At 40.8% G+C, this 27,764-nt stretch overlaps 1 protein-coding gene and 1 pseudogene across 2 annotated transcripts in view; one reads left to right on the forward strand and one right to left on the reverse strand.

Annotated features, from left to right (window-relative positions):
• Nucleotides 1–27,764, forward strand: part of CTNNA1 (catenin alpha 1) — a 181,176-nt gene that overhangs the window by 137,464 nt on the left and 15,948 nt on the right. For both annotated transcript variants that reach the window (XM_047729759.1, XM_047729760.1), the window contains exons 10-11: nucleotides 11,028–11,120; nucleotides 24,467–24,623. In XM_047729759.1, coding sequence (XP_047585715.1) covers nucleotides 11,028–11,120; nucleotides 24,467–24,623 — 250 coding nt within the window. The remainder of the gene's footprint in view (nucleotides 1–11,027; nucleotides 11,121–24,466; nucleotides 24,624–27,764) is intronic.
• On the reverse strand, nucleotides 12,259–12,375 carry LOC125101357 (uncharacterized; annotated as a pseudogene).

Consider the following 27,764-nt stretch of genomic DNA (forward strand, 5'->3'; position numbering starts at 1 on the left):
CTCTTGTCCCTCTCTAGTCTCTTTTCGTAGAGCAGCCAACATGACCCCTTTAAATCAGATCACATCATTTCTTTGCTTCAGGAACCATTTAACTGTGGCTTTCTAGGCACACTTGAGATAAAATCCTAAAACGTGCATTCTTCTTCTGCTGCTGCTGCTTCTTTAAGATTTATTTATTTACAAAGAGAGAGAGTGTGCGTGTGTGTGCACACAAGTGGGAGCAGGGAAGAAGGGACAGAGGCAGAGGGAGAGAAAGAATCTCACACAGGTTCCACGCTGAGTGTAGAGCCTGATGTGGGGCTCGATCTCATGACTCTGAGACCATGACCTGAGTGGGATCCAAGAGTCAGGCACTTAAGCGACTGAGCCACCAAAGTGCCCCGCATTCTTAACTGTGGTCCATAAGGTATGCTGCCTGCCTTTCGATCTGCTTCTGGTTTTTCTCTTTCTCTTTTTGTGGTCTGTTGCCCCCCCCCCACCACCTTTTAAAAAAATCTTCTGCATGAACACCTGGGTGGTGTTACTGTATGGTAGCTGCTCCTTGGCATTAGATGCACTCTGCTCACATGTGATCACTAAACTGGGTATTAGAAAATACACTCTTCAGCACTGAAGTGAACCCAAACATGTCAGCACTCCCTCGGCCCTCTGCCTGGAATGTTCTGTCCACTTATCCTCTCACCCCGTAGGCTTTTGTTCACATATTTCCTCTGCATAGAGGCTGTCCTGGATCCCTCATCCCCTCCATTCCAACTTCCAACATTTTTTTAACCCAATCGCCTATTTTATAGCCTCTGTAACATTTTTCACTCTTTGAAATTATTAGGTCTGTTTCGTTTTCTTATTTCTGTGTTCCCCACCTCACACTCTACTAGAATGTAAGTTTGTTGAGAACATGGGCCTAGAACAGTGCCTGAAACATAGTAGGTACTCACTAACTACTACATAAATGAATTCTCAGGTAATAAACAGTAAAGTTACTGAGTTGCTCAACCTTCAGATCTCTGGACCACCGTCCCCCAGGATTCTCATTCCCTGGTCTCAGGACTGGACCTTGAGAAATTCAGAGCTATATATTATGACTGAACATCATGGATATTGAGCCTGAGTATTTGTAATGTTTATACAAAAGAGCATCACAATGCATCATTCTTTATAATGTGTACATAAAGGGATGAATTGTAAGATTTTTGGGGATACGAAGATGAAGGGGAAAATTTGGAAACTTTTCAAAGATGAGGTGACTTGATTTCAGAAATACTTTTGTTTGTTAGCTAGAAAGCCACAGTTGAATAGGTCCTGAAACATTTGAAAAACCTATGGCAGGGGGGACTCTTAGGTGGCTCGGTTGGACATCTGCCTTCAGCTCAGGTTTTGATCCTAGCATCCTGGGGTTGAGCCTCACATGGGACTCCCACTTCAGTGGGGAGTCTGCTTTTCCCTCTCCCACTGCCGGCTGCTCAACCTGCTTGTGCAGGCGCTCTCGCTCTCTCTCTCTCTCTGTCTCTATCAAATAAATAAATAAAACTCAAAAAAAATAAAAATGTTAAAAAAAAGAAACCCAAAGCAAATTATCTATAGTTGAGGGAGAAAAAAAATTGTGATCGATTCTTATGACAGACATACTGTTCTGATATGTTCCAGTCATTGTTCTAGGCATTAGGGAGGTAGTAATGAATGGAACAAAAATCCTCACCCCCATAAGAGTTCTACTAGAGAGCGAGAAAGACAATCAAAATAATTTATATAGTCTGTTTATTTTGTATAATGTGATACAAATGACGTTGAGATGATATGTGAAAAAAGTTAACCATTTTATCAGCATTTTAAATGGAAGCTGAGCTAAAACTGTTTAAGTAGCGTTTAAAATTGGAGCAGATGTGTTGGCACTTGCTAACTTGGTTTTTGGAAGTCTTATTTATTGCTTTAATAGAAACATTTTCTTTCCAGACCAAGTAAAATAGTATAAAAAGGTTATGCTTTAATTTGGGGTGTCCTGTAAAGTTGCTTCAAATATGTAAATAGTTTCTGAGTAGTATTAGGGAGAACACACACTTAAAAATGGAAACCTTTTGTGGTGCCTTCTTTGGATATCACATTTTGGAAATACAAGATTGGTTTAAAGAATAGAAACCATAGGGGCGCCTGGGTGGCTCAGTGGGTTAAGCCGCTGCCTTCGGCTCAGGTCATGATCTCAGGGTCCTGGGATCGAGCCCCGCATCGGGCTCTCTGCTCAGCAGGGAGTCTGCTTCCCTCTCTCTCTCTCTCTCTGCCTGCCTCTCTGCCTACTTGTGATCTCTCTCTGTCAAATAAATAAATAAAATCTTTAAAAAAAAAAAAAAAAGAATAGAAACCATATACTGACTCTTAAGGTTTTTCCAGTCTCTCTGTGTGCACACAGTCAGTGTCTGGAAGGATGTTTAGGGCCGGCTGCCAATTGGATACTTACTCAGTTATACTCTGTTTTATTTGAAAAAGCAAATAATGGAGTGTTTGCTGTGAAGTTGTTCTTGGGACTTCTTTTCTCAGCTTTTGGTTAGGACCTCTGCCTATCTCATATCACATTTGTCAGTGGAATCCATTACCACAAGGTATCGAAGTCCCCTTTTTTATGCGAAAGGTGCATAGAGGTGTGTCCCCAAGGTCATTGAGTTAGGGACCAAGAGCTGAGGGTGGTGAGCTGGGTGATGCTTCTTTTCACCATATTCTGCTCTGCCGCATAGCACTGAGGGCTTTTCTTTCATCTTGTTATGAGAGGGCAAGGCTGTGCTTCTGGGTGATGATAACACCTTTTATACTTGACTCTTTCTCCCATATCAGGTTAATGATTTCCGTATATTTCTCTTCAATTTAAAGTGTATTGAGGTTAAAAAAATTATTTTGTCAGAAATATTAACCTTTTTGTCAATAATGCAATACCCATGTGTCCTTTTTTAATTGCTTCATTCTTTGCCTAGCTCCTTCGGCTGTGAGCAGCCTAATAGCTAAGGAGCAATGTTTTCCCTTTTAATTTTGCTTTCTTCTGAGTTCTTTTTCAATTTCATAAATTAAGAGTGAAATCGGGAAAATGCCATTCATGAAATCTTACCTATTAAAACTATGTATCACTTAGTATCCCTTTCCCCTCAACCCCAGACATTGCATTAAAATGGGTCTCTTAATATAATGAACTTGCTACAGTGAGATACATCTTGTTCATTGTTTTGTGTATTAACTAAAAAGTAGGGTCCCTGGGTGTCTCAGTCAGTTAAATGTCTCCCTTCCGCTCAGGTCATGATCGCAGGGTCCTGGAATCAGGTCCTGCATCGGACACCCTGCTCAGTAGGGAGCCTGATTCTCCTTCTGCCTTCTCCTCCTCCTCTCTCTCTCTCTCTTTCTCAAAAATGGATGAATAAAATCTTAAACAAACCAACCAACCAATAAGTAAATGTAATGGGTATGCTTTTGAGTTGGATTATCGCTACGTGTTGCACTGCCCTGTGCACTACCCATACCCCAAAGTATTTCCCATTATCTAGGACTTCATTGGCTTGAAATGTGTATTTTTACTGCAGATGAATAATCTGCATTATTACTTATGTTCTGTGGTTTAGCTGGTAATGCGCAGTAAAGTAGCCTTGAAGAAGGCTCTGTGAGGAGTATTTGAATAGAATACTAACCTTATATGATCCACCTGTGACATCTTCAGCATTTTCTCAGTGCTTCTGTATAATACTGTAGACTGAAATTCTTGTAAATAGCAAATTAAATGAAGCTTCAGTTTTCTAGGACTGTAGCATGTTTAAAGAAGTTGGTGTTCTTGGGGGGAATGCTGACCTTAGATTCCAAAAGAATTTACTAAGCCTGTTGAGCTTGGTCTTCCCACATTTCCAAAGTTCTGCAAGTTCATATGCGTGAGTCTGCAAAACAGAAATGTCTTGTGTGTACTATTTTTTTTTAACACCTCATACCCCAAGCTAGTGTTTTTTGCTGAACTTAACTACGTAGTCAGATTTTGGGATGGTCTAGAGAAGGCAGTAGATGAACCTTGTTCTCAACGAACATCAGGATTCTTTTCTCTTGGAACATTGATAGGAATGACACAGGAAGCACGCCCAATCTTCATCCTGCTCCAGAAGAGTATAGGACTTCCTGTTTGCTCCTCAGTAGAGCTGATGAGCTGATGTTTAGGCAGACTCCCTATCAGTACTGATAGATTATTCAGGCAGTTAGATGGAAATAGGGAACTTCAGTGGTCCATATGATAACCAAGTAAATGGAAATGATTACTCTATCATCTGGGTGGTGATTTACAACGAAAGCCTTTTTTTTTTTTTAAGATTTTATTTATTTATTTGACACACACACACACACACAGAGAGAGAGAGAGATCGATCACAATTAGGCAGATAGGCAGAGAGAGGGGGTTAATTAATTTTAATTAATTAATGTTAATTAATTTAAGTCTAATTAATGACTGAGCCACTCAGGCGCCCTCCTTTCTTTTTTAAAATATTGTACAATCTTTGTTTATGTTTTAAATGTATTTTATAAAGAGCATATGTTTACTCATTGTTACTCAGTTTAGCAGGGTTTTTTTCCCAGTTAATTAGTTTTGTACATACACATTTCATTACCATTATGACCTGTGGATTCATTTTTAACATTGCATTTTGTTCTCTTCTTCTTTCCCCTCTGTTTCCATCCCTCCTTCTCTATTTCTGATTATCTTTCCTCTTTTGGATTGATTGAGTCCTCTCACCTCCTATTTTTATCCTTCTTTGGAAGTGGTAAACTCTGTTTTATTAGTAGTAACTGTGGATATTAGAGCATGCATGTTTAACTCAGAGGTTGAGGGTTAATCAGTATCTTTTCCTCTTGTGAAACAATGTCAGAATCTTAGAATGCTTCCACTTCCATCATTCTCCAACTCAGATATCACTGTTGTCCAATACTTTGGTTAAGTTTTAGCCCCTTTAGTGTTGCTGTATTCATTTTTTCAACTTTGCTTAAATTGACCTGAGACATAATTTTCATTGCTTCTCATTACTTCTTGCATGTTGTTAAACCCTCCGTCTGGAATTACTTCCCTTTTTCCTGAAGCATTTTTCTTATAAACTGCTTTAGTTGGGGTGGGGAAGTTCTTTCTGGAGTAAATGCTCTTAGGTTGTTTTTGGTTTTGTTTGTCTTAATGTCTTTATTGTGCGCCAAATCTAGGAAAAATAATTTCATTGAGTGTATAGTCCTAGGATGATCTCTTTCATGTTCGCTCCCCTGCCAAGTGATTTGAAGGTACTTTTTCCCCATTTCTGGCTTCTAGTTGTTGCTCTTGAGAAGTCAGCATTCAGTCTCACTGAGCTTACTTTGTGAATAATTTGTATTAACTTTGTGGCTGTTTTAAAAATCTTATCTTTGTTGTTGTAAAGCTTCACTGTAGTATGTCCAGGTATGGATTTCTTTTTTTTTTTTTTTTTTTTTTTTTTAAAGATTTTATTTATTTATTTGTCAGAGAGAGAGGGAGAGAGAGCAAGCACAGGCAGACAGAATGGCAGGCAGAGGCAGAGGGAGAAGCAGGCTCCCCGATGAGCAAGGAGCCCGATGTGGGACTCGATCCCAGGACGCTGGGACCATGACCTGAGCCGAAGGCAGCTGCTTAACCAACTGAGCCACCCAGGCGTCCCTGGATTTCTTTTTATTCACCCTGCTTAAAATTGGTCTTCTCAAATGTGAAATTTATATTTCCTCCACTCTGAAAATTGTTTAACCGAAATCTCTTTCACTATTGCTCCTTTCCCATTCTCTGTTTCCTTCTGTATCCTTCATAGTTGAATAGTATTCTCTTTCAGTCTAATTGCACATCTCTTGTTTTTGTGTATGGTTTCCATATCATGAAAATTTCTTGGTTTTTCTGAATAATTTCTTCAGTTTAACTTTATAGGTTAGTAATTTTCTTTCCATCAGTATTTAGTCAGTATTACTCTAGACTTCTAGAAGGTGTGGAAGTTATTAATTTTCTCTTGAAGTTCTACTTTGATCCTTCTCCAGTATGCCTGGTCATTTTTTAGTGTATTTTTCCTTTGTATACTTTCTTTTATTTCTGTTAACATAAGAAACACTTTTTAATACTCTGGTTTTGGTCATTTGAGTATCTGCCATCATTATGGATCTGATTACACAATTGTTTTGCTTACTCCTGCCCAAGATAGTATCTCCTTGGGTACTTCTGCGTTTTTTTTGTTTTTGTTTTTTTTAAAGATTTTATTTATTTATTTGACAGACAGAGATTACAAGCAGGCAGAGAGACAGAGAGAGGAGGAAGCAGGCCCCCTGCTGAGCAGAGAGCCCGATGTGGGGCTCGATCCCAGGACCCTGGGATCATGACCTGAGCCGAAGGCAGAGGCTTTAACCCACTGAGCCACCCAGGCGCCCCACTTCTGCGTTTTTTATTGTAAATTCAGATTCCTGGCATTATGCTTATGAGAATTCTTTGAGGCCTGGGTTTAAGTTATCTTCCATCTAGATGGAAATATAAATGGAAAATTTCCATTTATATTTGCTTCTCCTAAGTTGCTTAGGCATACTGCTAATATATGACTAGATCCGAGGCATTTACTTTGTGAGGGCAATGGTTTTGTTGGTCCACTAAAAACCGAAATTCTGATCACACAATGGCGCACATACTCCATTTCTCCATTCCCCACCCTTGTATAAACACTGTTTTCAGTGCTTGCGTTTTCCTCTTTGAATTTCTGCTTTCTCATATCCAGCCTCTGATAATTTTCCTTAATTAATTACCTGGTTGGCTCTGCCTTAACAACAACATTTTTGAGGTATAAATTACAGACTGTAAAATTCACCCTCACCCCTTTTAACTATAACATTCAGTGATTTTTTTTTTTACTAAATTTACGGAAGTATGCAGCCATTGCCACAATCCAGTTTGGAATTTTTCTATCATCCATGCATGCTTCATTTTTTGGTAGCTTATCCTCTGTTCCATCATCATTTCCCTTGTAGATTTGGGAGTAAATGGTAGAAATTTGAGTGGTTCTGAAATTTATATGATGTGCAGTTGGGACTACTTAATGTATGACAGACTTGGAAAGTTGAGTTATTGTTATTTTTTTCCCTTTTTTGAGAGTTCAGACTCAGCCATTTTAAAGAGGAAAATTCAGGTGGTTGCTTGATGAAAAGCCTCAACGCAAGTAATTTAGGTTTTGAACTTCCTCCTCTTCAGAATTATGATTGTGGTATCACTATGTAGACTTAAAAGCTTCCTTTTCCAAAGTTCTTCTCACTTGTTTTACTCTGACAAAGTAGGTGTAGGCTTTTGGGTCATTAATAAATGATTAATTTATTACCAAGAACAAAAATAAATCTTAACTTCTTCACACGGTCCAGAGTAAGGGGCAATGGAGCAACTTAGCCAAATATCAGTGAGAAGCAGTTACTCATGACAGTGGGAACAACTTGTGCTTGAGTTTAAACAAATTTCAACTTCATTTAAAGTCATCAACACATGTTATAATAGACAAAATGCTGTCTGAATGGGGTATTTTTCCACTAGGGAACTTGATAAATTTTATTTCAGAAAAGAAAATCTAGTATAAAGGTAGGGTTTTCCTAAATGTTTGAAAAGTCTTTTCTGCAATGTGCAGATGTCCTATTTGTTGACTGATACAGCCTGGCTTTTTTTCTTTCTCCACAGCACAGATTGTTACTGCACTACTCCTGAAACTAGCAAAAATCCAGAGCTTGCTTTTTTTTTTTTTTTTTTTTTAATTTAAAATCAGGGAGTTACTGGTTTTCTGAAACGTTCTGCTCTTCTGTGAGGTCCAAATTTACGCAGTGTAGGCATCAGCCATGCAAGAGGCCTTCATGATTTCAAAGCTACTGGTTATAGTGTCAGTCTTACCCACTTCTTGGATTAGCAGGAATGAAAGATGAAGTTGTTGATACACAAGTTACCATGGTGGCAGAGATGCAATCATTTATTCTCAGCACAAATCTAGAGGTACTGTGCAGCACTCTGCCAGGTTCTCTGCAGGCGAGCTGCTGAGTATTTTTGATTCAAACTTCCAAATCTTCTTCAGTCTCAGAATCAGTTGTTCTTCCAAATTTTTAGAGCCCCAGGAGACATTTAGAAAGCCTGTCCTCTCACTCTCAGCTTTCACTGTCTTCAAGCCTGGTTATATGTATATGAGGTTAGCCTCTCAGCTTCTCAGAGAGCTATGGTTGAGATGTTGCATTTGCACATTTGTCATTGTTAGAAGTGAGTAGCCCTGTCCCTGGAGGGTGAATAGAAGCTCATTCATCTGGAGAAGACTGTCAGTGACAGGCGCCCACTTCTTCCTCCTCAGCCAGGCAGGGTGGCCTCCTGAAACAGGCAGTGTACTCATGTAGAGCACAACTGCTTCAGCAGTACATCAGAAAGCATCTCAAGTAATGTTTTAAAAGAAAGAACAAGTCTTCCATAACCTTTATTTTGTTTGGTGTTGTATCAGGAAACAGGAAAGATGATTTACAGAAGTTACCCATTTCAGCCTCAGCCACACACCCATCCTCAGGTGTCTGATCTGCAGTGGGTGATAGTTTACATAATCTTTGCTTCTTAATTTAAGTGTTTTTCTAGTTTTTACAGATTCATAAAATTGGAGAGTACAAATTGAAATAAAATTGTGGTAGTTGTGACTAGACAGTAGAAGATAGAAACACAGTGACAGACCTTCCTGAATTTAATACTTGGCTGGCCTCCCAAATGGCAGGAGTGGGGCAGGGGTGCTAGGTCTTAGTATGCTCACCTCACCAGGAATCTTTGTTAGTCCCAAACTACTAATTCAGTGATGAACCTCAAATTTTATATTTGTTTTTTGTAATGCCTTCTTAAAGAATTGAAGCAATGGGAGTTACAGATTCATGAACACATCTGATTTAAGCTTTTTCCTTCACTGTAGCATCATAAATTCTACATTTGAGGGATTATGTTTTTTAGGAGTTTTGTATTCTATAAAATATAGTTTGGGTCATATTTTGCAATAATTTTTTAAGAGAGGGAGAAAATGGGGGAGGGGCAGAGGGAGAGAGAGAATCTTAAGCAAACTCTGCGCCGAGCACTTAGCCCGACTTGGGGCTCCATCTCACAACCCTGAGATCACGATCTAAGCCAAAATCAAGTGTCAGATGCTTAACTGGCTGAGTCACCTGGGTGGCCCTGCAGTGACTTGAAACAAACTAATAGAAGTCTATAATCAACTCTAGCTATGTATTATGATCATGAAGACCATTGTCTTTTTACCCAGATCCAGATGATACTAGAAAGTGGAATTGTAATCTTTAGGGGGAGTATAAATGGGATTTCTTTGTGGGATTTTGAAGTCCCTGAACATTAAGGATCTGGCTTCATTTTTCACTTCCTTACATGTTATCTTTTTTTTTTTTAAGATTTTATTTATTTATTTGACAGACAGAGATCACAAGTAGGCAGAGAGGCAGGCAGAGAGAGAGGAGGAAGCAGGCTCCCTGCTGAGGAAAGGGCCCGATGTGGGGCTCAATCCCAGGACCCTGGAATCATGACCTGAGCTGAAGGCAGAGGCTTTAACCCACTGAGCCACCCAGGTGCCCCACATGTTATATTTTAAATTGCATGTTCTTTTGTTTCTTATGGTTAGGATTCTGATAGCAGTCTTGCAGAAAGCTGATAATCCCTAACCATACTACTGCAAACAACTGCCGTAATAATATGTAATTTTTCTTATGCCTTTATGTGCTTATGTTGGGTGGAGGAGTGAAAATCAAAGGTTATTGCCCTTGCCCTTGTTTACTCTGGCATTTAAGCTCCCAGAAAGTGCCTCTGATATTCAGCTGCCTACGCCTTTGTCATTCATAACTCAATTTGCAACTGGGGGAGAGATGTGTCTTAGCACTGTGTATTTATTTGGTCCTTGGCATTGCTAATGGTATTGGGAAGCCTGTTCATTTAGAAACAGGGGTTGGGGCGCCTGGGTGGCTCAGTGGGTTAAAGCCTCTGCCTTCAGCTCAGGTCATGATCCCAGGGTCCTGGGATCGAGCCCCGCATAGGGCTCTCTGCTCAGTGCAGAGCCTGCCTCTCTCTCTCTCTCTCTCTCTCTGCCTGCCTTTCTGCCTACTTGCGTTCTCTGTCAAATAAATAAATAAAATCTTAAAAAAAAAAAAAAAAAGAAAGAAACAGGGGTAAGTGATCACGGCCCTCACCATTGCTCCAGAGCAGCCTTCTCAGCCCCAGCGGTCCGCAGGAGAGCAAGTCTGACACAACCGGGAAAGATTGTTTCTGGATACATGAGCAGTGTCACAGAGATACTCAGATAGGAAGGATAGGATTTTATTTCAAATGAAGCGGTACCATTCAGGAAAGAGGCCAGTTGTCAGTGCTTTTGAGAACCCACTCAAAGGACAGTTCTGCTCTTAACTGTGGAACATCAGCCCTGTTACTTCGTACGCTTCTGAGGAGGATGGCCTTGGGCACATCCTTGATTTCGTCTTAATACTATTTCCTTATGTGAAAAATAGCTTTATGTTCAAATAAAACTCCTTTTGGCTTAGTAAGCATCCATTCACCCATCACATGAGAATAGCAACTCAGAATCTCTCTTTCTTTTCTTCAAGAACAGCTGCATAGTATATTTTTATTTGAGGATACCAACTATTATTTCCCGATGCCCTTGGTTCTTTAGCTTTTCTCATTTGTCCGCACCATGAGAACCTCTTTCTGAAGCTGCTGTTCAGGCAGATTCGAGCACATGTAAAACCTTGAGTTACACGCCTTAAAATCTCTAAGCTTCTGCCACCAGCTTAAAGTGTGGCCTTTGTTACAGGTATATACAATGGCACAGAGATTTTTTAAAAATCTGCCTTCTGAAGTACGTAATCAATCTGTGAGAAATAAAACACCATTGGTGCTCTTGGCGTGTGTTCTGTAGAAGATCAGGGCTGGGAGTTAGGTATACATGTGTTTTCTTCAGCCTTCAAAAGAAAAATCTTCAAAGATCTTTTCATGGTGTTCCTTCTTCTAGGTTGCCAACTTGGCCTGTTCCATCTCAAACAATGAAGAAGGTGTAAAACTTGTTCGAATGTCAGCAAGCCAGCTGGAAGCCCTCTGTCCTCAGGTAAGGTATGACGGGGAATTTTTATGGTACCACCCAACTGGATTTCAGTTAGGGTGAAAATGAGGTTTTTTGTTTGTTTGTTTGTTTGTTTTTTAAGTTTTGTTTTTAGGACTTTACATTGAAGTCTTGGGGTACAAAAACACTGATCCAGAATTCATGTAGCTTGGAGAAATTTGTGTTTAACTTCAAGTGACATTTCCCTGGGGCATCACATGTTACTGTCCTCTTGCCCTTCATAAAAAATGCATAGTGTCTTTTAACCGCTGGCAAATGGAGGGGGTAGTGACCACACTATTTAATCTGCACACTCCTTGAGAGAGGGCCATTTGTAACATCTGGCAGTCCCACAGTTAGGGTAGGTATTTTGTGAGCCTGACTCTAGAAACAGCCACCTGCCTGTGCTCCTCCTTAATGCCTGGGATTTGGATCTCTGTGTTGGAGGGAACAAGATTCAAGAGCTAGAATCGTTACTCTGTAATGTCCTAAAGTACATCCCGACACAGATATTAATAATGTAATTCAGCCAGCTACTGAATTAAAAGCTTGAGAACTTTTCTCCATTTATAATGGCATATTGGAAGACTGGCGATGAGGCTAGGTTAAGCATCTGGAAAAAGACTTAGAAGCACATAGAAGAACAGTAACTTTGTTAAATGCCCAGTATGTTGCCTGCCTCCTGTGAGGGGAATGGACTGAAGCTCTTTGACAGCCACAGGTGTTCTTAAGCAGTACAAGTGCTGTTTCCCATGGAAGACGCTGCCTCTGATTTCCCACGTAGAGACTGCCTTATTGGCATACTCTGAGGATTTACATTCACTCTCGAGATGTCCTTCCAGATGGCAGTGGCCACAAATAGAAGGAAACAAAGCAGAGGAACTGGAGTAACAGAAGATAGGCCCCAAGAATGAAGTTTCTGTGTTATGTCTGCAGCCAGCGTTAAAATATGTTGAGGTCTTGTTTATGTAAACAATTCCTGATACTCAGGATAGGCCACCATGGTAAGTTTATCTGGGATAATCTGGTTGTTTATCTGGGATCCTGACTGGTGCACAGGTTAGTTAGGGAATTTGTTCTTTGTTCTCCTCTTACCTATGTGGATGTAATGTGCCAATGAGAGTTGCTTTGTCTAAACAGTAGTGTGATGGGCCACGGAATAAATCTATGTTACGTGATGGACATCTCCACAGTTTTCAATTAGCAATAATCGCGCCTCGGATAAACCTCATTGGCTACGATACTGCCACTGCGCAAAGCTTCCACAGTTTTAATCCCGTTGTGAAATCTGGTGGGAATCTGGTAACTATAAAGATAGAAGCACAGTGGATTCGGTCACACGTAGAAAGTTCATGATGACCAAATTTTATGAAGTAAATTTAAAGTAGATTTCTAAGATTTGGCCTCTTTTCCTCAAGTTTGCCATTTTACCCTATCAGCACTTTGTTTTTAATGTCTTTAGTTCTCCATTTGGTTTTGAAATGCTTGAAAAGTGACAATGCTTTCACATATCAGCTGAAACAGATGGTAACATACGCTGATCACACCTACCAAGATTATTTATATAAATGATCTTAAGGCCTAGGAGAAAAATCGCTTGGAGAGTCTAGTAGATCTAATGAAACAATGGTGGGCATAAATCATGTGTGGCTGGGCTGTGGTGTGCTGGTTTGCGTTTGCTATCGAGATCATTGCTTCTCTCTTGGGTAGTTTCTTTTCTTCTACTAGGATACACCCTCAAGGGAAGTAGGCCTAGAACAGTACCCAGACCACACTTGGTATTGACTTTGTGTTCTGGATAAAAGCATTTCTCTAGGTGTGTTTCTTCTCTCCTAGACCCTGGCCTAGGCTCATTTCTACTCATGCTCAGAAGCCAGGCTGAGCAGGCTCCTTGAGGCAAATGGAGCTGGCGTTTGCAGGCATGGCAGAGACAGACTGAGTACTATGTGGTGTTTCTACACGAGGCAGGGCAATTCCACTCCAGACCATTGTTGCCAGGTCCTTTCTTTTTCTTTTTTTTTTTTTCTTTCTTTCTTTCTTTTTTTTTTAATTTAATTTTTAATTTTTTTTTTTAAAGATTTTATTTATTTGACAGAGATCGCAAGTAGGCAGAGAGGCAGGCAGAGCAAGTGGGGAGGGGAAGCAGGTTCCCTGCTGAGCAGAGAGCCCAATGTGGGGCTCCATCCCAGAACCCTGGGATTATGACCTGAGCCGAAGGCAGAGGCTTTAACGCACTGAGCCACCCAGGCGCCCCTATTTTTTTAATTTTTAAAAAGATTTTATTGACATGTTCGTCAGAGAGAGAGAGCACAAGCAGGGGGAGTGGCAGGCAGAGGGAGAGGGAGAAGCAGGCTTCCTGCTGAGCAGGGAGCCCCATGCGGGACTCAGTTCCAGGACTCTGCGATCATGACCCAAGCTGAAGGCAGATGCCCAACTGACTGAGCCACCCAGGCGCCCCTCCTTTTGTTATTTTTATTTATTATTTCTAAAAATGACTTTGTTATTTGAAAGAGAAAGCATGAGAAGGGCAGAGAGAGAGTGAGGAACAGACTCCCCGCCGAGCGGTGAGTCCAAAGCGGGGCTTGCATCAAGATCATGACCTGAGCTGAAGGCAGACGCTTAACTGACTGAGTCACCCAGGCATCCCTCCTTTCATTATTATTATTATTATTTAAGATTTTATCTATTTATTTGACACAGAGAGAAACAGCAAGAGAGGGAACACAAGCAGAGGGAGTGGGAGAGGGAGAAGCAGGCTCACCATTGAGCAGGGAGCCTGATGTGATACTGGACTTGATCCCAGGACTGTGGGATCATGACCTGAGCCACCCAGGCGCCCCCTCCTTTCCTTATTTTTAAAGAGAAGTCAGCAATTCAGATTTATTTCTCAGGTCTCCTTTTTAAATGATAGGTAACTAATGAAAAAGTTTTGAAAATCTTGGACTATTGTCAACTTTTCTGGGACTGCATCTGGCTTACTCTGGCTCATGTGTTGCATGCCCAAAGGGCCTCTTCTTCAAAGATGCAGGTGGCCATCCCTCTGGGGAGGAGGGCCTTCAGTGGAGCCTTTTCTTTACTCTTCATCCTTATTTGGGCAGTGACCTCTAGCACGAGGGCCCTAGCGCTGAGGTGTTCCTTTCCATAGTCACTGGTTTGTGGATAAACCACAAACTAGGCAAGTCAATCAACTCAGTGAGGTAGTTCACCAGGAGTTTAAGATGGGGTTTTTATTAGAGTGTATCTTTCTTTGTGGTGAGGCTGCTGTCAGTATCTGGCCCCAGGATGGAGTACCTGTGAGGCGTTTCCAGACTGTTTTCTGTGCCTCACACACAGGCTCTCGCATTTAGGAATCAGGTCCCTGTGCTGGGGATGCCCTCCTTGTGTGACTTCCTGGGGGCTGCTTTTCTCTGGCCCCCACGTACAGTTTGGAGTTGGTTCCTAGACCTTATTTTTCTTTCTAAAGGGGAGAGATGATAGATGGAGCCTCTAGAGGAGCTTTTTCTCCCCCCACTTTTCAGTCCACCCAAGGGCAAATTAACTTTTGGAAAGGGGAGCTAATCTAAATTACTCCCTTTTTAGCATCTAAACAACATTAAGTTCAAATATTTGAGATTAATTAAAGTTGAGGAGGAAGTAGCCTAAAAAGTGGCTTTTTTTCATTGCTTGGGGGATTAAAAAAATGCACCGCATTTTTTGGTGATTTGCTATTGTAAGAAAGGAAGTAGGTCATCTGTCTCTGCCTGCACTGCCTTCTACTCTGTGGCTGCACTTTCTCTTCATCAGGAGCAAGACCTGCTTCCATCTGAACACAGAGCCCTAATCTCACATGCTTTTATAAGGAAAAAACACAGCTGTTTTGAGGAAAGGTCTCAGTCTGTACCCCACATATCTTTGACATGTCTTGTTTGTGAAGGCTCCCAAGTCTTAGTCCATGGTAGCTGCTTAATATATTTCACTTGTTGTTCGCTTGTTGCTGGCCAGGAGAAACAAAAGGAAAAAGCAAAAGAAGAATGTTTCTGACAATTGAGTCTTTAAAATTGTAGGAAGGCATTTTGGAGATGATCTCACTTAATATTTTATTTTTCTTACTTCATTTGCGAGAATGAGCATTGTACGTTTAGGTTAATACGGATCTGGTCCTTTAATAATTCATAGAGCCTGGTTTTAATGTGTGGCCTTTCTTGGAAATCTACACAAGGTTGAATTAAGTATCTGAAGCCACTGTTTATCTGCATTTCTTTCTTATTTCTTTCTTGTACTTCTCACTAACTAGAGAAATAACTTCTAAAATTGCCTATTCTTTCTTGTGCCTCCTTAGATCTATCTTCCATATTGCCGCTTTTCCCTTTGTGCTTCTGGGAACGCTGATCATTTTTGTGGCTGACAGGCTTAACAAGCATCAAATAAGCACAAACCCACACAGGCCTGGCCTATCGTGGTGAGAAAATATATAGCTCTTAAAGGAGCATCCAAGGCATACAGGCCATGGTACCGTGACCTCAGCTCTCACTCATCTATTATTTCACAATGAGAGGACCATCTGTCTTTGAACCAGCTCATTCTTCCACTTTTGATATTGTCTAATCTTTTCTTTCAAAGCATTTTCACAGAAGACCTTGAAGGACATGCTTCTGACTAAGTTTCTGTCCCTTGCCCGCCCCCACTCCACTTCCACTCACTCTGACAGGGCTGTGCAGTAACAAGCCGCCAGAGGGGCTGCACTCTCCTTGTAAGGCTTGTGTTTGGATACTGGTCTCTTCTCTTTTCTCACAGAATCTGACTTCCATATCCTAACATTTGGAGAGTGTTTCCTTCTCTTCTGTTTTCTTGAAGTCTGTGTAATAGGTATTAGTCCTTTAAATGTTGGGGATCATTTACCAATGAAGTCTTTTGGCCTATAGTTTTCTGTGTGGGAAGGTTTTTAACAATTCAGTTTCTGTTACAGATTCAAATTCATGGCTGTTTCTTCTTGAGTGAGGTTTGGTAATTTATGTTGCATCAATTACTACTCTGTTTTTCCTTCCACTTGCTTTGTGTTTAATTTGCCCTTCTTTCTCTAGTTTCTGAAGTTCAAAACGTTGAAATAATTGATTTGATAGGTTCTTTTCTAATGTCACACTTAAACATTTAATGCTATAAATTTGTCTTAAAGCACTGCTTTAGCTGCATCCCACAAATTCTAATGGGTGTGTTAGATAGTACGGGAAGGTCAGGAAAGATGTCACTGAGAATGTGATTTAGAAGCATAGACCTGGAGGATATGACCCAGCAAGCTGTGGAGAGTACCTGAGAGGAGAGCACTGCAGGTAGAGTGAATAGCAAACGCAGAGGCTTTGAGCAAGTGGGTGAAATGAGTTCATGTGGTTTGGGGCCTTTTAGGGCCATGGTAAGGCTTTTGGCTCTTTACTCTGAGTGACATGGGAAGCCACTGAAGGATTTTGAGTAGAGGATTGACATGATTTAACTTAGGTTTGAACACAGTCTCCATGACGTTTGTCGGGAGGGATAAAAGCAGAAATACTCCTCAGGAGACTGTGTTAAGTAGAACAATCTCTTCTTCCCCTCTACCAAAAATGTTCATTTCCTAATTCCTAAAACCTATGAATATGTTACCTTTTACGGCGGAGGGACTTTTCAAAGGTTTAAAAAAAAAAACAATACTTAAGCATCTTTATCTAGTTAGATTACCCAGGTGGCTCCCCAGTATAATCACAGGGGTCCTAATACACAGGAGGCAAAGGTTTCAGCATCTGAGAAGATACTCTGAGTGTGGAAGAAGGAGTTGGAGTGATGTGGCCACAAGCAGAGGAATGTGGGCATCCTCCAGGAGTAGGACTGGGTTCCCCCCAAGAGCCTCTAAAATGAATAGGTCTGCTGAACTTTGATTTTAGCTAAGATCCAAGTTAGACTTCCGACATCCAGAACTTTAAGATAATACATTTTTGTGTTGTTTTAAGCTAAACTACTTTGATAACAGTATGTTATAGCAGCAATAGGAAAGCGAAACAGAAGCTACAGTACTAATCCACGAAAGAGGACAGTGGACATGGTAAGCACTGGTTAGAGTCTGTGTATATTTTGGTAGAATTTACTGAATGATTAGAAGTGAAGTGAAAGGAAAGGAGAAGAGGCAGGGAGAAATCAGGATTTTCAGTCTCGGTAGCTTGAAGGATGGAACTGTCATTTATTTTAATAGGGAAAGTGGTTTAAGGGAAGAATTGAGGAGCTCAGTTTTGGACATGGTAATTAGATATGCAAGTCACTAAGTGCAATTCAAGGAACAGTTCTGGACAGGATGTATAAATTGAGACTAATCAGGGGTACCTGGGTGGCTCAGTGGGTTAAGCCGCTGCCTTCGGCTCAGGTCATGATCTCAGGGTCCTGGGATCGAGTCCCGCATCGGGCTCTCTGCTCAGCAGGGAGCTTGCTTCCCCCCCCCCCCCCCTGCCTGCTTCTCTGTCCACTTGTTATCTCTCTCTGTCAAATAAATAAATAAAATCTTTTTTTTTTTTTAAATTGAGACTAATCAGTACATACATGATGCTTAAAGCCTGAGCCTGAATGTACTCGTTAATGGAATGCACATATCTAGAGTAAAAAGGTCTAGGAACTAAAACGGGGTTCTCTAGCATTTAGAGTTTTGGGAGGTGAGCAATATCCAGCAGTGGAGATTGAAGGGTTAGTAAGACCAGAAGAACACCAGAAGCTGGTTTTACCTTGGAAGCCAAGTGAAAAACAGTGTGTCTAGGAACGGTGTTCATTCATGTCAAATGGTTGTAGAAAGTGAACTGGGAATTTATCCTTGAGCAACATGTAGATGTCATAAGTTACTTTGGACAAAAGAAGTCTAGGTAGAGGGGCGCCTGGGTGGCTCAGTGGGTTAAGCCGCTGCCTTCGGCTCAGGTCATGATCTCAGGGTCCTGGGATCCAGCCCCGCATCGGGCTCTCTGCTCAGCAGGGAGCCTGCTTCCTCCTCTCTCTCTGCCTGCCTCTCTGCCTGCTTGTGATCTCTCTGTCAAATAAATAAATAAAATCTTAAAAAAAAAAAAAAAGTCTAGGTAGAGTTGAGGAGACGCAAGCTTAACTGGAGTGGGTTCAGGAGAGAAGAGAGGGATTGAGTTTAGCATGTTGGCAGCTCTTTCAGATTATTAGGTAATGTTTATAGAGACAGTGGGTGGTAGCAAGAGGTGGATATGGGATTGAGAGTGTTCCTTATTTTTAATTTTTTGTTGGAAGCTATAATAGCATGGTTTTCTTTTTTTTCGGATTTATTTTATTTTATTTTTTATTTATTTTTTTAAAGATTTTATTTATTTATTTGACAGAGAGATCACAAGCAGGCAGAGAGGCAGGCAGAGAGAGAGGAGGAAGCAGGCTCCCTGCTGAGCAGAGAGCCCGATGCGGGGCTCGATCCCAGGACTCTGAGATCATGACCTGAGCCGAAGGTAGCGGCTTAACCCACTGAGCCACCCAGGCGCCCCTTTTTCGGATTTATTTTAGAGAGTGTGTGTGTGTTGGGTGTGTGTGCAAGGGGCAGAGGGAGAGGATATCAAGCAGACTCCCCACTAAGTGAGGAGCCTGATGGAGGCCGTGATCTCAGAACCCTGAGATCATGACTTGAGCCAAAACCAAGAGTCAAAGACACTCAACCGACAGAGCCACCCAAAAGCCCCTGTAATAGCATGTTTTTATGTCTACTTGATGAAAAGTAGTCAGTAGAGAAGTAGTGACAGTATAGAATAGAGGGAAATACTGATAATATAGAATTAGGAAATAGTCCAGTAAAGGGGAAATATTGATACTACAGAGTAGTATTACCAGTATCAAATACTGATAATATAGAAAGGAATATAGATAATCTACATGATCAGTAGAATTCATAAGAAAATCCCAGTATAGATACTGATACCTATATTGATAATATAGAATGGAGAAATGTTCTGGAGTAGGGAAGACCAAATGAAATCTAGGGGATCGGTGGAAAGAAAGGTTGATTTGACATGCAAGCATACTCTAGAGTGCACACTGTTTTTTTAAAAGGTTAAGACAGTATGTGGCACAGGTGCAGGTAGGTGGGTAGGTGCAGTGGTAGGAACCTATAGACATTGTCTTCCGATTGCTTTCACCTTTCCACTTAAATAGGAAGCAGCAGAGTTACAAGCTGAGAGTGAGGATGCTCTCAGGTGTGTTATGGGTTTGAGAAGAAAGTGTGAAACAAATACTAATTTAGAGCCCGACCTGAAAGGAGGAGACTGACTGGACTAAGGAGATGTCTCCAACATTATGCATCTTGAGTGATCAAGAATTTTAAAGAAAGACCACTCAGCATGATTGGGAGCAGGAAATTGTGAGACATCTGAGTGGCGCTGTTCAGTCTGCAGCACGGATATGAGTGGGGAGTTAGAATGAATGGTCTAGGTAGGAGATGTGGGAGTAGTTGACATCTAAGTGGTATGCAGTAATGAAACTAGATGAAATTACTCACTATGAAGGGAGGAGTGCAGAAAAAGGAGAGAAGGTCGTGTTAAGATGGAACGTTGAGGAACTTTACCGTTAGCGGAAGAAGACAAGGTAGCAAAGGAGATAGAAAAAAATAGCCAGAACAGTGGAAATAAAACAGAAGACGTATTTGACAAAATCTAACATCAAGGCCTAAAAAAAAAAAAAAGAAAGAAAGAACTCTTTGTAAAGCAGAAACAGAAGAGAATTTGCTCAGCTCAACCTGATATCTTCATCCTTAATGGTGGAATATAATATTTAGTGGGAACTAGTTGAGCCTTTCCCCCCTACAATCAGAAACAAGACAAGGATATCCTTTTCAACACAGTCAGCAGCAGCATTTTAAAAGTTGATATTCACCATGGTTGTAGTGTCTGGTTTGGGGCCTTTTGCAAATTTATTGAGCAAAAATATTAACTCACACGAATTTTTTTTTCTTAGATTTGTGAGAGTAAATTTTTCCCCTAATTTCTATTGGTCATTTTTGGTTCATCTTAGGTAGGCTGTCCCATGTCTTTCCCCCATTTTTCTACTAGTATTTTGGTATTTTCCTTATGGATTTACCTAACACTGTGTAAGTATACTTAAATAAAGAAGTAATGTAGTCAAATTTATGAACTGACTTCTCCCATTGTTATTTGGAAATATGGGATATTTTCCAAGAAGTGAGAAATATTTATTTCTTTTAAATATTAAATAAAAGCATAAATAAATTCTTTAGCTTTGTTATCTCATCTTTCTGGTAACAGTCATAGCATTTAAATATAAGCATGAAGTGAGGCTTTAATTTTATTTTTCTCCGGATAGCACATCAAATGTAAAAATAATATACTATTATTCCCTGCTGGTATGTGATGTCACTTTTATTGTACACTGAATTATGCTCTGTGATAGGGTTTGTTTCTGTTTTTATTTTTTTTTTAAGGTTTTTTTTTTTTTTTTTAAGATTTTATTTATTTATTTGACAGAGAGAGATCACAAGTAGACGGAGAGGAAGGCAGAGAGAGAGAGAGAGAGAGAGGGAAGCAGGCTTCTCGCCGAGCAGAGAGCCCGATGTGGGACTCGACCCCAGGACCCTGAGATCATGACCTGAGCCGAAGGCAGCGGCTTAACCCACTGAGCCACCCAGGCACCCTTAAAGGTTTTTATTTACTCATTTGACAGAGCAAAAGAAAGAGCATAAGCAGGGGGAGGGGAAGAGGGAGAAGCAGGCTCCCCACTGAGCAGGGAGCCCCATGTGGGGCTTGATCCCAGGACCCTGAGACCATGACCTGAGCCAAAGGCAGATGCTTAACCGACTGAGCCACCCAGGCACCTGATAGGATCTGTTTTTTGATGGTTCTCTTCTAATTGCTTTAGCTTTATATTACATTTTAATTATTTCACTTCATTACTCTTGCTCTCTGTTCCCAAGGGTTTTTTTTTTTTTTTCATTATTCCCAGCTATTTATTGCTCTAGATGAATTTGTGAATAAATAGGTCATTCTTCCTACCCCCAAACAAGAAAGATTTTATTTACTTATTTGACAGACAAAAATCACAAGTAGGCAGAGAGGCAGGCAGAGAGAGAGGAGGAAGCAGGCTCCCCACTGAGCAGAGAGCCCGATGCGGGGCTCAGTCCCAGGACCCTGGGATCATGACCTGAGCTGAAGGCAGAGGCATTAACCCACTGAGCCACCCAGGTGCCCCGAAATATGTTGCTCTTTATTTGAATTTTTGTCATGTAACTTAGAAAAGTTTAGTCACTTACTGTTACTTCACTCATGTGGGTTTCTTCACAGATTTAACCCCCTTTATTTCCTGTTAATTGCTTTCAGAAAGAACTTAACATTCTCTCATTTTTTTTTAAGATTTTATTTATTTATTTGACAGACAGAGATCACAAGTAGGCAGAGGGACAGGCAGAGAGAGAGAGGAGGAAGCAGGCTCCCTGCTGAGCAGAGAGCCCGATGTGGGGCTCGATCCCAAGACCCTGAGATCATGACCTGAGCCGAAGGCAGAGGCTCAACCCTCTGAGCCACCCAGGCGCCCTACATTCTCTCATTTTATTTTCTAACTTTTTTTCTGGCATACAGAAAAATTTATTCAATTTTAAAATATATTTATATTGTCTAGCTACCTAATGAACTCTTAAAAATTCTAAAATTTTTTTTCAGTTGGCTTTCCAGTTTCCTAGATAAACAAAGATCGTCTGTATTGAGAGGTAATTTTGTGGTCACTTTCTAACAACTTTTTCTTTTATTCCTTTCCCATTTTATTTTATTGGCTAGAAGGACCATTATATTATTATTTAACTAATGATGATCATAGGTATAGCATTAATAACATCTTTATTTTTAAGGTAAATGATTCTAGATTTCACCACTAAGTATTATGTTTGATTATTTGAAGTAGTATGTAAGTATCTATATAATTTACTAAGAGTCATCAGAAATGAGTATTTAATTTATCAAGTATCCTCTGTAAACAGTTCTATAAATGAAAATGAGAAAGTTAACCTTAGACAAGGTGGTTTTTCTCCATTATACTGTATGAGATAAGATATATTACAGAACAAAGAGCAATTTTCTCTTTGTAATGGAGGAATTATCTTCGTATTTAAAACATATAATTAATTCCTTGCCCATGTTTATTTGGCTCTCTTAGGAAACATTTACTTCAGCCAGATACTCTTAAAAGGTCTAGCTTGCTCTGATTCATTGATGCATTTAGTGAATCAGTGAGTTAAGAAATGAAGACTGTTGTCCTCAATGGCAAGAAGGAAAGAGGCAGAGAACAAGCCTTGAGATGATGAAAAGAGGGAAGACCACCGCATAACACATGAAAAGATGATGGGACAGCTTGTCTCACAAATAATTGACTGTCTAAACCCATATACCTTTGAAAGTGGTGGGCTGTCAGTAACTAATAAGTAGACTACCCAGTTCCCTGTGCCTCCGAATCTCTAGCTGGCAGTCTGGGTGGCCCAGTGCTTCCTTGTTTCTGGGAAGAAGAGGAGTAGTTGCACCAGTCTACAAGCTGTGCTGCTTCTGTTTGGTAACAAGTCTGTGAGGGCTAAATTGATGTTATTCTTGAATACTGCTCCTTTATATTGGGAATTAAACACATGACCTGAAGGCATCTAGTTCCTATGACATCTAACAAAATTTATTGCAGATCCTGCCCTCCACTTTGCATGTCCAGATGGTTCTGTGGTAGCTGTTTTTCTGCTTCGTCCAGATCTCTGCTCCCATCCCACTAGTTTCATCTTGTCTTTGCTTCCCTTCCATGTTGCCTTATTATACCACTAGGATGGCTCTCATTAAAAAGGAAAGAAAGAAAGAGTGGGAGAAAAAAAGAAAAAAACAAGTGTTAGTGAAGATGCGGGGAAATTGGAACCGTTGTATGTGCTGGTGGGAATGTAAAATTTTGCAGCTGCTTTGGAAAACAGTCTGGCAGTTTCTCTAAAGTTGAATTCCAATTCCAATCCTACCTATGTTCCCAAGAATAATGAAAACACAGATTTATGTGTATGAATGTTCATAACAGCTTTATTCATAACTGTCAGAAGGTGAAAATGGTTCAGATGTCCATCAGTTGATGAATGGATAAATAAAATTTTATATATCTGTATAATGGCATATTATTCATCAATAAAAAGGAATAAAGTGCTGGCACATTCTCCAGCATAGAAGAACCTCGAAAACATTAAGTGAAAGAAGCTAGTTACAAAAACCCACATATTGATACGATTCTGTTTATATGAACTGCCCAGAATAGGCAAATCCATAGAGAACAAAAGTAAAGTTAGTAGATGGCAGTAGGTAGACCTAAGGAACGCTGAGGGAAATGAGAAATGACTGCTGACAGATAACGGGATTTGTTTTTGGAGTGATGAAAATTTTGTTAACATTTAAAAAATGACTGTGGTGTTAGTTGCTCAACTGTGAATATCCTAAAAACTAGTGAATTGTGCAGTTTAAATGGCCACATTTTTTTGGTATGTGAATTATATATCAACCTGGGGTGGGGGGCAGTTTACAGATTACTCCTTCCTTCCTTCCTTCCTTCCTACCTCCCTTCCTTTCTTCCTTTCCTTATTATAAGAGAGTGTGTGCACGAGTGAAGGGGATGGGGAGCAGAGGGAGAGAGAGAATCTTCAAGAGGCTCCACACTCTGTGGGATCAATGTGGAGCTTGATCTCATGACCCCAAGATCATGCCCTGAGCCAAAGTCAAGAGTTGGGCACTTAAGCAACTTAGCCACCCAGGCGCCCCTACAAATTACTTTTTAAGCTTAAGAAATTTTACACTTCCCGTGTAGAACCTGAAATACCAGATGTTCATCACAAGATAATTAAGAATGGTGGGTAACTGGATCCAACCTGGAAATCATATAGGAAAATAGTGATGTACATCCACAGGATGGAATAAGAAACAGTTGATACTTTTAACATATATTTAATGATATGGAGATGTACTTAAAAGAAAGAAACAAGTAATGTTATATATTTTTGGACATGTGTATTTACATTGTGTGTGTGTGTGTGTGTGTGTGTGTGTGTGTGTGTGTGTAAAAAGTCTGGAATATAATGTCAAAAATTTCAAGTTGCTGTCACAGAGTGGAGATTGGAGATAGTTTTATTTCACTGCCTATCTGTACTTGCAGTGTGTTTGTGTCACACACACATATATAGCCTGTTGCCTGACACTTCTCTCCATCTTTGTGAGTGTTGCAGTGGAGCACGTGGTATGGCGGGTCCTGGTGAGATGTATGTGAGACAAAGCACAGCCGCTGCACTGACCAGAGCGGCCCCCATACTTTTATTTTCATGACACTGAAAGAGTAAACAAGGAACTTCTGTATCTTTGCAGGTTATCAATGCTGCATTGGCTTTAGCAGCAAAACCACAGAGTAAACTGGCCCAAGAGAACATGGATCTTTTTAAAGAACAGTGGGAAAAACAAGTCCGTGTTCTTACAGATGCTGTCGATGACATTACTTCCATTGATGACTTCTTGGCTGTCTCAGGTAATGAGCTGGTTCCCCCTAGAAGCCTATGAGAATGTGCATAATTACTTTTCGCCTAAGTCACAATAATGGACAATCAAAACGCCCCCAAGTCTGGGCAGGTAAATTATTCTAGTAATAAATATTGTGCTGGTTTTCATTTTAATTAAAAAAACATCAGCAGCTAACAACAACAAACTGTCACTGACTCCTCAGCAGTGGGAGGTGGGGTTGAAATTGTTTCCCTTATGGTGGGGCCAGTCTTGATCTTAGAAACAGGAAATAGAAAGCTGGCTGGCAGTTTTCCCCTATTTGTGTAGAGTAAGATTTTGCAACTGTGACCTGTACAACACCATAACAACCCATCCCTCTTGCTGCTGTTGTATTTAGAAAAAACACTGACCTGGGTCCTGGGAGAGGCTGTAGTTATTTCTTATGATCTTGTGAAACTTAAGAGAAGGGATTCCCAGCACCATCACCTTGAATTTCTTTTTGAGAATAAATTTTCCCCCTTCTTGGAAAGCTTCTTCCTTTCTCCCTCAGAAATGATCATAGTTTAACTGCCTACTTTTCGAAAGACTCTGTCTGCATGATGCACAGATAGAAAACAGAGAGGAAATATTTAAGTGGCATTTAATTATGAACTTGCAAAAAATAAATCTGGGTAATTCACCTCACAAAAACAGTTGATTTCATTATATAAACATAAACTGGTAATGACATAGTAAATTGCATTCATATAGAAAATGTCTGTCAACTGCAGTTCACTGTTTATCACACAGAGATAAATTTCAATCCATCTCCTTCAAGTTGAGCAAGTATAAATGCATTCTTCATGTAACAGGGCCTCTGCTGCCCTTAGCTGTACTGTTTGCTCTCTGGAGGTGCCAGGCTTCCTGAGGCCAGTGGCTTTGGTCAGAGTCAGTTGCTGGGTACTTGTAGGGCTAAAACTTCCTGTCACCCCAGGGAACCACAGGCTGTGGCCTGGGAGATGTGAGTGTCAATGGGGCTTGAAAGAGAAGCGGGCCTTAAGTATATGCACAGCACAGTCCTCCAGCAATGACCTATATCTAAGGTGACAGTGTGTTCTGCATATTAATGTTCTCCTGTCCCTGCCTGTTCTCCTTGGGACTGGTAGCCATGGCTGTACTTGAGAGAGTAGGGAGCGTAATCCGTAAACTGCAAAAAGAGGGGATAAGCCACGCTGCTGCAGGACTGCCAAATTGCAGGTGCTGGTACTTTAAAACAAAAAAGCCATTTGTAAGCACATCTTTGCAGGTGCCAAAAATGCAGCAATGGCTTTTTTGGGAAATCTTGGCCTTCTGTTGTTTTTCCCAATGAAGTACTGAATTATTCTTTTTCATAGGTTTAGAGAAAAACATTCCACCTTCACAGCACACTTTTAAGCAAACAACAAATTTTGAAATCTAAATGTAAAACCCCCCTCCGGAGATAGATCCTACATTCCTATACTTATTTCTTGTGATTAGGTTGGGTTTAGCTCAGGCTTGGTCTCAAGGGATTTATTTTCAGTCCTTCTTACAGCAAAATAAAATGTAATAGAATCAGAAGTCCCTCGTGCAACATTCTTCAAATTGGAGAACAAAAAGGATTCTGCAGTAGCATTTAGTGGGATTCAGGCAGTATCTTAAGGGTGTATGACATAACAGAAGCATGGTAAAGAGAAATCAAATTCTTTAACAGATACACTTTTATCTAGTGAGTATATTCAATGTTTATGCAGATGAGGGAAAATATAAGGGGTCGACTCGATGGAAAGGAGTTTAGACAGTAAAAACATGGAACAATTCTCTCAGCCAGAAAGTGATATTTTCACAGTACCTGAATTTTAGAGGTCTACCCAGTATATTTCTCCAAAGTTTTGTTACAGGCTCACTTAGCAGAGTCAGGCAATTAAGAATAATAGGGCCAGGCTATTATTCATAATTCTTTTTTTTTTTTTTTCTTTAAGATTTTATTTATCTGACAGAGAGAGAAAGAGATCACAAGCAGGTAGGCAGAGAGTGGGGGGTGAAGCAGGCTCCCTACTGAGCAGAGAGCCCGATATGGGGCTTGATCCAGGACCCTGAGATCATGACTGGAGCTGAAGGCAGAGGCTTAACCCTCTGAGCCACTCAGGCACCCCTATTATTCATAATTCTTATAATTTTCTTATGGTGTGCTTCATAGGGACATGGGATGAAGGAGGAGACAAGCAAATGCCTGGGCAGAGTTCTCCACCATTGACCAGTTTTAAGCATTCATGCTTTCTGTCCTCCCACACCTCCCCCACCCATGGGAGCTTCAGCATGTCTCTGTGGGTGACTAGAGTTATCTTCCCATCTCACCTGACCCAGTCTTGCTAGGGAAGTGACTGGCTCTCATCATGAGGAACCCTAGTTTGAACTGGGCAGGCCCCCACTGGTGTCCAGTCCTTCGCCCTGGGGCAGTTGACAGCATCTCTCGTTGTGCACCATGGTTTGGAGAGCGGGTATCAGTCTGTAGCATTTATAGACAGCCTCTGGACAAGGAGTCATATCTTGTCCTCATCCTAATGTGCCCTCTTTGCCAATTTCCCCTTGCCCTGTGGCACACTGGGGCTTCAGCAGTCCTGTCAGTGAGGTTGGCATGTCTTTGCGTAAAGGGTCTGCCAGGCAAGTGCCCAGCACAGAGTCTCAATTCAGCTTGGCTTCTGGCATCATACATCTTCGCTAAATGCAGAGTAAGGAAGCTGCTTGACTCCCTTGAGTGGTTGTTGTATACTGTTTTCTCCTGTATTCTGGTACCTCTGGCAGTGTGATAGATTTTGTGGAATATTTCCACTACTGATTTTCCACCATCAGATCGTTCTTGGAATTGATGGTGCCTCAATGTTCGTCCACTCAATGTAGCTGTCCACTAGCCAAGAACCCCTTCAGGGGTAAGTTACTTAGGGAATAGGGCTACTTTCTCTGTATTGTTCCTGCATATTCAGTTCCATTGGTTCCCAAAGTTCCTGCATACTTGGCCACAAGTCATATCTAAATTTGTGGCTCGAGAAGTAATGGTCATATTGTGTATAATCTGGCCAAGCTACCAAGCATTTCATGAGGCTGCAGGGCAAAGGAAACTTGGGTCCCTATGTATCAGGTATGAGACAATGGCACTTCAGGGGTTATGCAT

Source organism: Lutra lutra, chromosome 5, assembly GCF_902655055.1.
Source record: "Lutra lutra chromosome 5, mLutLut1.2, whole genome shotgun sequence".
In the NCBI taxonomy this organism is placed as follows: Eukaryota; Metazoa; Chordata; class Mammalia; order Carnivora; family Mustelidae; genus Lutra; species Lutra lutra.